The sequence below is a fragment of the Musa acuminata genome, chromosome BXJ2-3, assembly GCF_036884655.1.
Source record: "Musa acuminata AAA Group cultivar baxijiao chromosome BXJ2-3, Cavendish_Baxijiao_AAA, whole genome shotgun sequence".
NCBI lineage: Eukaryota > Viridiplantae > Streptophyta > Magnoliopsida > Zingiberales > Musaceae > Musa > Musa acuminata.
Genome location: NC_088340.1, coordinates 3,026,103 through 3,039,963, shown reverse-complemented (window position 1 = coordinate 3,039,963; position 13,861 = coordinate 3,026,103). Strand labels below are relative to the sequence as shown.

The 13,861-nt window shown below is 39.7% G+C and overlaps 2 protein-coding genes across 2 annotated transcripts; both read right to left on the bottom strand.

Annotated features, from left to right (window-relative positions):
• Positions 1–5: 5 nt before the first annotated feature.
• Positions 6–6,893, bottom strand: LOC135585538 (casein kinase 1-like). The gene is made up of 14 exons (XM_065098298.1): positions 6,126–6,893; positions 5,965–6,005; positions 5,162–5,231; positions 4,933–5,081; positions 4,697–4,792; positions 2,774–2,844; positions 1,974–2,035; positions 1,816–1,879; positions 1,634–1,718; positions 1,390–1,516; positions 1,180–1,253; positions 1,039–1,102; positions 835–953; positions 6–601 (listed from the first exon to the last, which is right to left on the bottom strand). Exons 1-14 carry the CDS (start codon positions 6,199–6,201, stop codon positions 305–307), a joined length of 1,395 nt encoding a protein of 464 aa, XP_064954370.1. The 5' UTR covers positions 6,202–6,893; the 3' UTR covers positions 6–304.
• Positions 6,894–10,046: 3,153 nt separating this feature from the next.
• LOC103976923 (BTB/POZ domain-containing protein At2g24240) lies at positions 10,047–12,303 on the bottom strand. The gene is made up of 2 exons (XM_009392284.3): positions 11,919–12,303; positions 10,047–11,700 (listed from the first exon to the last, which is right to left on the bottom strand). Exon 2 carries the CDS (start codon positions 11,659–11,661, stop codon positions 10,309–10,311), a length of 1,353 nt encoding a protein of 450 aa, XP_009390559.1. The 5' UTR covers positions 11,662–11,700; positions 11,919–12,303; the 3' UTR covers positions 10,047–10,308.
• Between the last annotated feature and the right edge of the window lie 1,558 nt (positions 12,304–13,861).

Sequence of the window (13,861 nt, the reverse complement as noted above, 5' to 3'; positions counted from 1 at the left end):
CAGGCTAGAGGATGAGGACCAAGACATGTTTTCACCAAAAAGATGGATGTATACAACGTTATTATTACCACCGTGAAAAGCGTTGCCGGGCGATGGCAGTTCTTGAAGGTTTGAGATTGGTGATATGGCAAGTCTTAGGCAGCTTTTTGACTTCGGTTATTGAACGTAAAAGTTGAAAAGTTAGGCCTTAGAAGCTCATCCTATGACCATCAGGCCACATTGTAGCATGATTAGGTATGACATACTGATACAAGGGTTAATCAGGATAATGGCCCTCGAAAGAGGAACATATATTGGGCGTGTCTTACTTTCTCTTTTCTGCACCAAGAGAGAGGTGTTCCAAGCTTCGAAGAAGAGGTTCGTTCCGGGATGATCCTCGGACAGCTGCGGATCTGTAGATGGATGAAGACCTGGAATCAGCAACCGGCTGATGCACCCTTTGGGCACTGGAAGGGCGGCTGCCACTAGAAAATATCCTGCTTGTTCTGCCGTGCTGAGTCTCATTAGGCTCGACGGAGGAACTCGGCCGGCTGCTTGAGAAAATAGCCCTCTTGGATGTGCTCCCACTGCGAGACTTTGTACGGAGTTTCTCTGGTTCCATCTAGAATTAAAAGCAGAAGCAATGGTTACAGCAATGAAAGCAAATTACAAAAATCCAATGAATGAACTAACATGGGTGATTACAATCATCAGAAAAATAGAAGATTTACCACACTCAACCATAATGCACATGCATGCACACACACAGCAAAAGCAAGCACATGCTTTTATTTGCGCAGAGAGAGAGAGAGAGAGAGAGAGAGAGAGAGAGAGTTCAGCTTCCTTGTGTGTTACATGAGCATCTTCTGATATTTTGTGTTTGGAGTGTTCACCATGATGACCATAATTTGAGGCATTCCTTCTGGCAAATGCCTCAACCGCACCTGAGAACCTATCCCGAACCTCTTGCCCCGCTGATAAAAGAAAGAACACATGAATCAGCAGATCAATTAGTATATTGTAGAGAACTAAGCCTTCACAAAAGGCAAAAAAACAAACCTGAAGTTCCTTCTGCCCTTTCCAAAGACTGACCAATAGTTCCACTTGTTCTTCCACTTGGTTGCTGCGAAGAAAGAAAATATTGCAATACACTAACAAAAACATGGGACAGGTCATGGTGATTTAGAATTCCGACCATACCCGTACTCGAGGATTAGCACCAATCTGGGGATACTTCAAAATAGTCCAGTCAAAAACATAATCAAACTGATACCCTACACAATAATGAGAGAGATTTGTATGTGAAGCTTGAGGGGGACCAAATATTAAAATAGTTGCTGCTGTTAGAAAGAAAAATAACTAAAGCGGCAAGTAAAAGAGAAAGCATCATAAAATAATATCTGGACCAACCTTCTCGAATAAATAGATCACGAAATAGCCGCTTCAAGTAAGAATAATCTGGCTTGTCCTCAAACCGCAAGGAACGACAATAGTGGAAGTAAGATATAAATTCTGATGGATATGATCTGCAAAGTGCCTGATTCACAACAAAGATTTTACCATTAGTTCTCATTCACCTTTCTCATAATGCCAGTAAGTTGCAATAGAAAATGATTCCATTGATCAAGTTCTTTGAAAGAAGATTCTGAATTACCTCTACAGGAGTAAGCATTTTCTTTTCACTAATTTTATCATACTTCTGCTTTTTATTGCCAGCTTTTAGTCCTTGCCATGGAAGACTGAAGATAAAAAGGCCAAAGGTTGGAGGATGCAAAATAATTATAGTCGTATCAACTGACTGTTCAATAAAAAAAGATAAAAAGAATCAATCCTGACCTTCCTCTTAGAAAATACATAAGTACATAACCAAGAGATTCTAAATCATCTCTCCGGCTTTGCTCTGTTAATAGACATGTGACCATAATAAGAGAAAAATGAAGCCAAATAATATATAATTTTGTAACTTGTCAATTACTAGAGTGAGAGATATTCACCAACACCAAGATGCGTATTAACACTTGCATAACGTGCTGTTCCAGTCAGGTTCTTATTCTCCCTGCAAATAAGCAACGATATATTACATAACTGATCAAGGACTCGAAAAGGACTGGATATGCTAATAAAGACGTAATGCAGAGATTATCAAAATGTTCACCAACAGAAAATACAGAAACATAACAGCAAAACAAGAACCAACATCAGGATTCTTGAAAACAGTTACAGCCATTAACCACCAACCCCGCTTGCAGAAAGAACCTTAAAAGACATGGACACTGCCTTAAATATAAACATGCTATCTCTCTGGCAATAAAAGTGAAATTTCTTCAGGGTGTGATGTGCACATTCATTTTCTAATGTCCATGAAGTGAGCATTACTTTCTTCAAACTAAATTCCATAAACATTCCAAAACAGGCAGATCAATAACTTAATCTTGTTAGAGTCATCAAATTACAATGTTCATACTTAAAGTTACTCATTATTTTATTTTAACCCACAGAACTAGCAGATATACAATTTAAAACTCTTTTCTTTTTGCAGGTGTGGATGTTTGAGCTAAAATTATTGGGATTCATCACTCTTAAACAAAGGCAAGGTAATTAGTCACGGAAAGGCGAAAGGTTGGCAAACTATTTTTAAGCCTATTAATAATGTTATTAGTGATCAATCCTATAATACTCCTTGAGCGATGGTTATGTGATATATGAAACTACAAGCGCATCCGAACAAAATATTCCAAACTTTTGCAGAAAGAAGAAAATTTTAAGATTAGCATCTCAGAAGCAGATACAGTACCTGTATGGTATGTGTGTATGAGTTTGAAGATCCCTATATTTCTTTGCAAGACCATAGTCAATGATGTAAACCTGACATCAAGATTAAATGTCAGGATAAGAAACAAGAAACGAAAAGAAAAAGAGCATGCACAATAAACTCAAGGCAATCTAAGCAAAAATTTGTTTAGGAATTTTTTTGTAAGAGGAATGATGAACAAATGCAAGCAGTTACCATCAGGTGATCCATGAGCCTTATGGCCTCCTTGTAACTCGTTAGAAATTCTACAAAGTTGCTTCAGCATATATTCATAACGTACCATTGATTGTCAAGTCTATAAAAGGCATCAGCAAAGTTATCATCCATGGCCTCAGACCTCAGATATGATCATGTATGTTCGATGTCTCAAATCAAAGAGTTTTTAAGTAGAAATACCAAAAGTAGCTACTCAAATTAATTATCCAATCAACGTAAACAAAGATCAGAACCTATAGTGAGGAGAAGGATATAAAAGAGCGAGTATAGTAAATAACAACAATGCCTTTATAATATCTCGGGACACATATAGCAAGCACAGTCAAGGGAAATTGATTTACCATCCATATATTACAACGATTCTGAATCAAATATGTTAACTGGGGCTTGTAGTAGGTAAAATCCAGCCCAATCTCCAGGCCACTAATATCCCCGGCTTCAGACGAGATATGGGCCTCTAAGATTATATGGACATTGAAGTACAAGTTCTGGATAGATTAAAGTCCAAGGCCAAGTGCAGAATCAGCAAAAGGTCCATCTTTTAACCATAGAAGGGCCATGAGAATTGCAAAAAGTACCTTCTGCTTCTCATTTCTAATTTCTCCATCTCTATATGACTGATCAGTTTGCTTGGTGGATTCCAACAAGAAGCCTACAAGAAATGATCCCTCCCTCCACTGCCCTGGCACTGCAACAAGCATCAGTCAAGGTAATGAACCCTGCCACGAAGCCTCGCCAAGCTCTCACACCGGACCTCCTCTAGCTCTCAATTATTTTCTACAGAATGTCCCTCTAGACCAAATTCCCTCCAAATAAGAGATTCCTCTAATACGTTTGCACCATCACCATCCATTACACAATCCTACCTTGATGGCCATGATAGAAATCTTGTTTCTAGCAATCATGTGATCCTTGCTGCTCGGTTGTTGTGATCCACTAGTAAATCAGCAAGGTTATTTCCAACCTATATGCAAATAGAGATACTGTGTATGTCAATGTCTAGCCTTGTTCAATCAGCTAATGGAGAGAGAGGAATTTAATGGGTAGAGATTATGCCCCCAAAGTATCAAGGAATCAAACAAGATTCATCTGGTAATTAATTGTACTCAAACAGGTCTACATCCGACAGATTTCACCAATTCTAACTGGTTACAAATGGTTTTCTAGCCCATTCTAAAATCTCCTTGCGTTATCTCAATGGGCTGTTAGCAATTTTTATCCAATTCCAAAGACACTGATCCAATCAGGTCCCACTTTGATCCTCGAGAAAATGCCGATCCAATTAGAAGATCGATGCTGCAGAGTAGTTATGCCAGATTTGCCAAATCCATCATCATCTGTCACCAGGCACAGCAACTTCAGCTCCATCATGGCTATATCATCCTTGGTTTAGATAAGCATAGCAAGCATCCTCTTCGTCAGGGCCTTGGCACTAAAGATAGGGTTAAGTCAAATGGTGAAAGCCTACAATTTAGCAAGGTGGGGCAAGGCCTGCAGAACATTGCAATCAAGCATGCAAAAATAGTGCATGAACAAAAACAGTGCCCTAAGGAAAATACAATATCATAGCATGAATCAAAGTCCAGACAGAAAGCTCATCATAATTATACGACTTCACTTGGCACGAAATGATAATTCCATTTGCCTGTAGTGAAAAATTTGAAGACAGAAAATAATATGACTACCCACCTGATTTGCCTTGCGTCCAAGGCCCATAAGAAAGTTATCTGGCTTTATGTCACGGTGAAGAAAACCCCTTGAGTGCATATACTCGACTCGGTTTATCTAAAAAAACCACAAAGGAGAAGTATTATGACAATTCTTCTGGAAAACAGGACAATACAGTCTCATTTCAAATATATCAAAATTTGTATCTATAAGCATTACAGCTTAGATAAAAAGAACCATGAAAATAATTTTATTACCATCTGATCAGCAAGCATTAGCACTGTTTTCAGTGAGAACCTCCGAGTACAGTAGTTGAACAAGTCTTCAAGGCTAGGCCCGAGAAGATCGATGACCATGACATTGTAATCTCCTTCCACACAAAACCACTTTAGGTGTGGAATTCCAGCTTTATTGAAACAGAAAATCCAAAATCATCAGCAACATTGGCCAACTAAACTGAAACAACATATTTATAGATTAACTTACTTCCTCCCTGAAGAAGCATATACAACTTTGACTCATAATGAAGTTGGGGGTGCTTGGATTTCACAGACTCCTGAAATATCAGAATTATGTAGTAAATGTCAAGGTTCAATGAGTTTTCTGTTGCAGTTCTACAAAAAGAATGCTACAAAGAGTTGAAAATGCTTGGAATCCATCAAATCCTGAAATATCAGTGTCAGATATTAACTGCTAAGGTTCAATGAGTTTTCTGTTGCAGTACTACAAAAAGAATGTTAATAAAGGCACTAAAACACAAGACAAGGAAAAAAAAAACATTAGAATCATATTCAAACAAAAGGAATGGGTAAAACAACAGAATGTTTGATAAACTTCAGAAAACAACTATCAGAAAAAAAAATCAAAAGCAGAAACATACTGAAGCGTTTGAATTTAACAGACGTGAAATCTCAGAAAGGAATAGATCTCTACAGGCATAAGACTGGCATTTCATACACAAAAAAGCAAAATCACATGCGACATTCTATGTAATATACCAAATAATTCAACATTTGTATAAGGCTGTTTGGATAACCATACAAGCATTGGTTACATGGCACTACTCCATAATGATGACTGGTTGCAAAAGTACGTTTAATTAGTTCCTGTTGTATGTATCTTCGGCCACCTAGATAGGTTAATGGCTACACATGCAAAAAGAGTTAAAAGTTTCGCTTCATTAAATACAGTCACAAACCAATTCACATTCAGAGGAAGCATGACTCCCCATATAAGTAGGTTGGAATCAAAAATATTTGACCTAATTCTGGTCAGTGATAACTACGTACCAACTTTATTGCTACTTCCTCTCCACTTTGTATATTAACACCTGAATCAAATAACCAAGTGAGGAAAAAAGCTTAGCATCAAACATATTGGAACAGAAGCAAAGACATATAGAGGTCCAAGTTGGACACTATCAAAATCAATCACAAAGGACAACACAGACCAAGATAAAGCTCTCCAAACGATCCGCATCCAATCTTTTTGCCCAGCTTAAACTTTCCACCAATAACGTGCCCCATCAATGAATGTAATCCAACAAAAACTACTACCGCAAGAATCAAGCAATAGCAAATCCTGTATATCTCTAGGCTTACACAAAAAAGACCCTTCCTTACCAGCGATCTGCCTTGCAATTCTCTCCTACAGATTAAACGGAACCGAAACAATCTAATCCGCTAGATATCTACACCCACCGCCAGAAGAAAACTATAGAATTCACTCGATCAGCGTCTAAAACCCCCGACCATTTCAGATCCTAGACACCTACATTCCACGGAATCGGAAGCCGCAAGCACCGGGCCACCGAATCTCCCAGTAATCAAAAGAATCCAACCAAAGAAGTACTACCACTCTTCAGTGAAGGCCACACCAAAACAACAGCCATCCTCCTCGATCTGCACCAATTTTACCGCCGCCAGAGACAACCTCAGCCCTAAAAGATCAAGATCTCCACCGACTCGACGGATCCAAACCCTAATCCGTTCTCGGAGCGACGCTCGACGATCGGCTCCTGCAGCACATGGATCGGATCGAGGAATCGCTAAACAAAGAGAGGCGAGAGAGAGGAATCGAAGATCTGGAGATCAAAAAAATTCCCCCATGATCCTCGCGAAATTAGTCGCAGTCCAAACTACAAAAAGGAGACAGGCGACCCGAGCGAGCGAGAGAGAGAGAGAGAGAAGGGTGGGGGAAGGAGGCGATAATGTAATCCATTAAAGGCTGGCTGGCAAAGGGTTATTTTATTTTCTTCGACTTTGCGAACAATATGCGTGTTAATATAAAGTTGTAATTAATTAATCGTTAATTGTGTGATTCAGTTTCGTAATTACTGGTTAACCGGCCGACAACTTCTCATTACCGCATAGGCGTTCCGTGGCTGTCGAAATTATGAGGAAGACTGCATACAATTGTCGTGGATGGAAAATATACATATACATACATAAATAAATATTTATTTATTATTATTATTATTATTATTATTATTATATATATATATATGATATTGCACCGTATCATATATCAAAAATATACAATATTTAGTTTAAATTAGGTATGTATGATGTCAAAAATGAGAGATATGGGATGCTTCTGATATTGGATAACTACTATCATATACTAGTAATTATCTCTCTTGGGGATATAAGGTTACGGACTATGTTCCATGTTATATTGTCATGATTTGATGAGTAATAATAATTTTGATTTTAAACTTACTGTATCAAAGCCGATGCATCGATATTTTCTTACTTTTTGTTTTAGATTAATGTAAGGTGAGTAAAATAAAATGATTTACTCATTTATGATACATTATGTGTTCTAATAGTCATAGGTATATCGTGGATGGACATAATATGCAAAAATACTGATGAGATAGACGTATTATGCTCAAAAACAAAATGTTATCTGATCAACATACATTAAACACTCTGGTACTTATAACTTAGGTAGAGACATTAGATTTTTTTATGTTTGTGTTTTGAGTAAATGCCTTAATTCTAGGTATAAATAGATAAGCTTGATATAAGGGTAGGCTCTCGTAGATGGAATAGATAAGCTTGATATAAGGTAGGTCATAACGATGAAGGTTGGAAGAGGAGTTTCTTCCTTAATTTTTTCTCTTGATTTTGATTTTCTTATGATATTTTCTTCGAACCCTCATTATAAAACTAATATATTGATGTAAATTTTGATTCTCAACTCAGAACGACAAAAATGATAAAATCGACCTAATCTAACTTGATCCTTTTTTTTTTAATCTTATCATGTTTTGGAGTGAGATCTAAAAGTCAGACGATAAAAGCTCGACAAAGATAAAAGCATTGACTCCACTTATTTGAAAATAAAATTTTTTAGTATTTGATAATGACTCAATGATTTAATGTTCATTTGAAATGTTTCATAACTATCAAGGATTGTATCCAACAAGATTTCTCTGACAGCAAATTAATATTTCTTTCTATTAGATTTAAATGTTAGATAAATTTAAAATATTTTTTTAAAAAAATCAAAATAAGTATTATTCGATTACGACAAGATTCTGATATTAAATCTCGTATCCAACACTTACCCTTTGCCTTAAGAATCTTAATTATAGTATATATTTAAATTAATATCAATTAAAAAAATTAAGTGTCTTAGTATATATATATATATATATATATATATATATATATATATACATTAATGTGATATAGGTAATCAGAATGTTGTCATTAGGATAATTGTGATATCAGTTAGTGTTCTCCATTAACTTATGAAATACTTCCCAAAATAATTAATTTCGTTTCAACAAATATAAATAATTAATGAATAGTTAAATACACTTCAATAAGAACTACAACTTGCATTCTAAAACAAGACTTTGCACATGTAGGATGCTTATACAGCATCCAATCAAGTATTCAAGTACAAGATAAGGAAGATTTAAGCTTTGAAATCTGTCTAGGAACCAAATTTCAAGTGATCTGTGGCTAGATCTTTAGAGAATCCACACAAATTTGTTTGGTGGCATGATAACCTCAGATCCTTTTAAGCCCAAAAAGAAAAACAAAGATTTCTTCAGACAGAAAAGGACAGATGACTCACATACTGTGTTAATTGAAGGAAAATGACAGGTTCCTTTAAAATTGGGTTGCTTGTAGTGCTCATGGCTGATTTGATTTCAGAAAGTAAGATGTAGTGAAACAGAACCATCCTTCACCTACTTTTCTTGGTATGGAGAAGAAGATGGCCTCAAAGGCTTTGGTGTTGTTTTGGTTTTGCTTTCATAGAAACAAAGCCTTGGATGATGCCTGCATCAACATTGAAACATCTGCAAGCTAACCATCTTACAATATATAGTTTAATGACTAGTCATTATTGGGTCAGCTATTTTTTTCAGCCTACTGACTAGTAGATTGTCTCCATCATTATTGGGCAGAATAATCTACAAAGAGGTTGTTCTTTCTTGAGTGATTAATACTGTAATGAACTTTAAATATCAACAAGTGATGCAAAAAAAAGAAAAAGGAAAAGAAAAGTCAAGTATATGTGACATCAATTCAGGCACCCCATTTCCATGAAACTCTCTCTGCTGACTGACAAGGGGTCAATGTAGGTTTGATGAAACAAAGAAAATGATGGTGAAAAGACCAAGATATCAGATTTCAATGAAGAAGCTCCTTCATATGAACATTGATTCGAGGAGCCAGTATCATCTTTGGGAAAATGATGAGATCAAGTAGTATGTCATTGAGTGCAATCAGGAGACTGTTGCCCTTATGTTTCTTTTGAAGCATAACTTCAATCTTTGTTATGCCTTACACATATGAGATGTTAATTTGAAGCATGAATTCTACTAGGAACAGTAACTAGGTCTGCACAAGTTCCATCAAGCTTACAAAGATCAAGAACATAAGAAATCCCACAACAGCTGAGCATTTATGTGGGGTTTGGTCTGCAAGTAGATAGGATAGGAGATGGAATACATCTGTGAAGGTGAGTAGTGGCATATCAACTGTGGTTGGGGAATCAAACTTATCAGAAGCAGTATGTAGCTACTGCCTAAAATTTGCAAATGATGGAAAATGAACAGAATAAAAAGCAAAAAAGCACAGCCACCAACCCTTCAGTTTTGAGTTAGTAGGCAGTCAGCTGTTGCTGCCCATCTGACGCACCACTGCATTGGCTGATATCAATCAGTCACTAAAGTTGGTTGTCCAAGGAAAGCAAGGAGTTGGTTCTTGTGGATTAGGTCGTGCTGCTCTGACAAACCAAAGCTGAGCTGACCAAAAGGAAAAGAGAAAGGGCAGCAGACCTCTTCTTTTGCCTCAAAAGAATGGTGTAGAAAGATACCTTAAAGCAGAACAAGGGACCTTCCTCACTATTGAACAGCCGAAACAGAAGCTATCTTCTTTAGCTTAAAGATGAAGCATGAGTTGCAGACTTATAACATTCACAAACACACTCAAACATCTTTTCTATCATGCTGAATTTTGATTGCTGTCAAGCAGCCATTCTCTGCAAGCTATGAACCCACAAATTCGTAAATCATATCTTTAGATCGATGAGGAAACAAAAGAAAGGAAGCACCATCATCACCACTCTTTTCTTCTTTCTTACTGACTAATGAGTAATTGGAAGAACGGTTAAATGGTGAGAGAGGGTGGTGTCTCCCAAACGTCGAACACATTCTCCTCGCTGTGTAGTGCAAACAATCGATCGCCTCCGATCGAGAAATCGCAGATAGAACCACCGTAGCTCCTCCTCAGTGTCGAGGTCAGCACCCACTCCGGGCCGCAGAACACCGAGATGCCGTCGTTCATTGACGAGAAGAGCTGCCCGTTGTGCGTCGCGAGCTTCGGGTAACAGCTCTCTTCGTTAGGAGCCTTCCTGTTCGTGAGTTTGCTTCTTGAGCTCCATCGCACACCCCCTGCATTGCTCCTCAGATCAATGAACCCCAAGTCGTCGTACTGGTTGACCACGCAGATCGATCGGCTATCTTCTATGGCGATTGCGTGGAGGACTCGTTTCTCGTCGAGCGACAAGGAAACAGAGGTCCCTGCATCAGACCAGGACCAGTTCACGCTCTTGTCTCTGAAGTCCAACAGGCCGATGAAACAGTTGTCTGTTCTTGGGAACAATGTGGCCACCATCAAGCACTTGTCGCCGTCGAGCCATTGGAGCTTATCGGCGTCGCCGAGAGAGCAACCGGGTGGCTCGTAGAAGAAGTCCACCTGCTGCCCGGTGATCTGATCCCACACTCCGATCCCGTACTCGTTGCACCTCCCCTTGCAACTGGCAAAAATCTTGTAGTCCGAGCTACCCAAGCTGAGAGCGCCAGCGGTGAAGCTCTTGACTTGGTTGTCGTGGGACACCCTGAACCGGTGCCGCAGCTCCCCCGTAGACGAGGAGAACACGCCCATCCCGCCGTCGCCCTTCCCCAGCCGCTCGCGGGCGCTGATCACGATGCTCTCGGCGTCGATGTAGCCGACGTCGTTGACCTGCTGGTAGTCGAGGCTGATGGGACGGTGCTCCTCGAGCATCCAGTCGTAGACGTGGACCATGCTGCCGTGGGCGACGCAGCAGCCGCCATCCGGGCCGGCGCGGATGGCCGTGCCGTCGCCGGGGGCGCGACCAGAGACGGAGTCCACCAGCTGGAGGCGGTTACCGTCGAACGGGCCCCACCGGGCGGCGCGGACTTGGTCGAGTAGGCCGTAGAAGAGGGCCTCGCGGTTGAGGAGCTTCTCCGGCATGTTGGGCGGGACGTGGAGCTCGCCGGTGCGGAGGAGGTCGAGAAGCACGGCGAAGCATGCCGGGTTGCGGTCGATGAAGTACTCGGCATCCGCGGCCTCCCCCTCAACGGGCTGCCGGGGGTTCCAGGAGTCGTCGAGGAGAGCACCGAGCATCGAATGGCGACCAGCGTTGGCGAGGGTGGTGGCGGTCGTCTCGAAGATCTTCCCACCCACGTTGAACCGGATTCGTCCTCTCCTACTCGCCATGGATCAAAGCGTCACATATGCCAGGTGGGAGGGAACAGACTGAAAAAGATCAAATTTTGATCAGCAAGATAAAATCGTCACCGATAACCACGCCGGCCGCGGGGGAGTAACAGATCAAATCGGGGGAAAAAAATCAAAGAAGTTAAACAATCAGAAGGATCATAAGGACAACGCAAAAATTCAGGAGCAGGGGAGGAAACATGGAATGCGAAAGGGATGAGGAAACGAAGACAATATTAGATTTTGAAGGAACTTGCGATTTGGGAGCCGGGTGATGGATTCTGCGGTATCTCGGAACTGGAAAGCTTGCAAGAGCGCGGACGGATTCGGAAGCACGACGACGACTCCTTGTATTGCTGTCCTTGTCCGTCCCCCTCTTTCCTTCCCCGGCAATAATGTATTCATCCGGGCGAGGAATTAAAAATCAAAAGAGGGGGGGAGTGCGGCGGCCGGGCTGGGCATGTAGTAAGTCAGCCCCCGTTCGGCGGCCGCGTAGTGAAGCCCTCCTGGCCTCCCTGTGCTCTCGGCGACCGAGTCGTCGAGCCTCCTCGCCTCCCCTATTTCCTTCGATCGCAATCCTCCGCGTGTGGAATCTTTGGGAAGCATACGACGAGCGAGCGAGTGGATCATTCTTTCCATTCCTTCCATCCCTGCCTTGTAACGGCACCGATGGTCTCCGCGACCATCATAAAGCTATCAATCAAAACCTCACACGAATCTCAAAGCATGACGAACAATACATCCTCCTCCTTTTCTTATCTCCAATTATATGAAAATAATATATATTATAATCCTTAACACACACCACCACCGTTAAAATTCATATAGAAGTTCGTATTACATATAATAACTCCGTAGATTTGTTAGATTATATGATACTATCTAATTAAATAAAATATATTATAGATATAATCGAATTCTGATTATGGGTATTGATTAATAGAAAAGAAGTCCATATTAAAGTATGATTCTACAGAAGATAACCGGAGGAACTTTCTTAATATTTTATCATAGACCCTCTGCTCTTGTCTATAAATAGATTGATATTTGAGTAGCATCTCAGCATTTGAGAGATTAAGGTTTTTCTGTTAATCTCCCTTCCCCTATCTAGTTCTCATTGCATCCTTACAGATTGATATTTCAGATCCGAAGATTAAGCATTTGTAGATCAGATAAGGTTTATTCTTTTGAACAATAAGAAAGGTATACATCATCATATTGTTAGATCCAATTTATTTTATTTTAATATTGACATAAATTTTTGTTCATATTATAGATAACATGATTAAAAGGATAAATAAGAAAAAAAAATCATCATCCAATTAATGTCCTTTAAATATAGAAACATTGCATTAATATCAGAACAGTAAAATCTTTTATTATCGAGATAGTGCAGACAGACCAGTCAGTAAGTTGCAGTGCCATGTTTCGTTCAGATCTGATGGAGGAGGAGGAAGGGTAAACGAAGTCCTTCTGTCTGTCTGTGAGTGGATCTGTTCTAATGGCAGAAGACCACCCAGTGATGAGTCCATTAATTTTGGCAGCAAGAAAAGGCAAGTAAGTGTGTACTGCTTTGGAAATAATAATAGGTGTTGCAGGTCCACAGCTTATGTTACAGGCTTAATCAAGCACAGAATGGTGCCCTGCCATGGCTGGTGGCAACTCAGGTGATGAGTTTGGCTATGCTGTCTTCCATTCGGAGAGATGACGAGGAAACATGAGTGAGGTGAGGGTGATACGACAGGAATTGCAGGACGAGAGAGAAGCTTCCAAACTTCCCTGCAGAGTAGGCAAAAGGGACTTCCACTATGGGAGTTGATGGAACATGTTCATCGATTAGACTAATCTGAAGCTGCCTCGTTCTCTGTTCGCAAGTCAAGGTCAAAAAGAGAAAGAGAGAGAGAGGTCAACTTACTAGTCCATCTATTTTGATGGAAATTAGTGTGAAACATAGGGCTGATGACTTGCGTTAACTGGGAATTTCGATTGAACACTACAAATCGTAAAGTTTAGTGTTCATCTTGAAAAAATATTTTAAAAATTATCCAGTTAAATACATAAATATAATTTCTACTCATCGGAGTAAACCCGATGGCCAGTTGGACTGTATAAAAATGTGGGTATTTTTTTAGAAAATACTTGTATTTTTTAATATTTCTCAATCGATATCTCTATTTTATTTTTTTTTCCTCAAATAGTA

Bases quoted from the DNA above. Each gene is read 5' to 3' on its own strand.
- LOC103976923 (XM_009392284.3), bottom strand. From the start codon at position 11,661: ATGGCGAGTAGGAGAGGACGAATCCGGTTCAACGTGGGTGGGAAGATC.
- LOC135585538 (XM_065098298.1), bottom strand. From the start codon at position 6,201: ATGGGGCACGTTATTGGTGGAAAGTTTAAGCTGGGCAAAAAGATTGGA. The intron at 6,006-6,125 runs GTCTGTGTTGTC...TATTTGATTCAG, and splicing joins GTTTGGAGAGCTTTATCTTG to GTGTTAATATACAAAGTGGA. The intron at 1,517-1,633 runs GTAATTCAGAAT...GTTGTGAATCAG, and splicing joins AAATGCTTACTCCTGTAGAG to GCACTTTGCAGATCATATCC.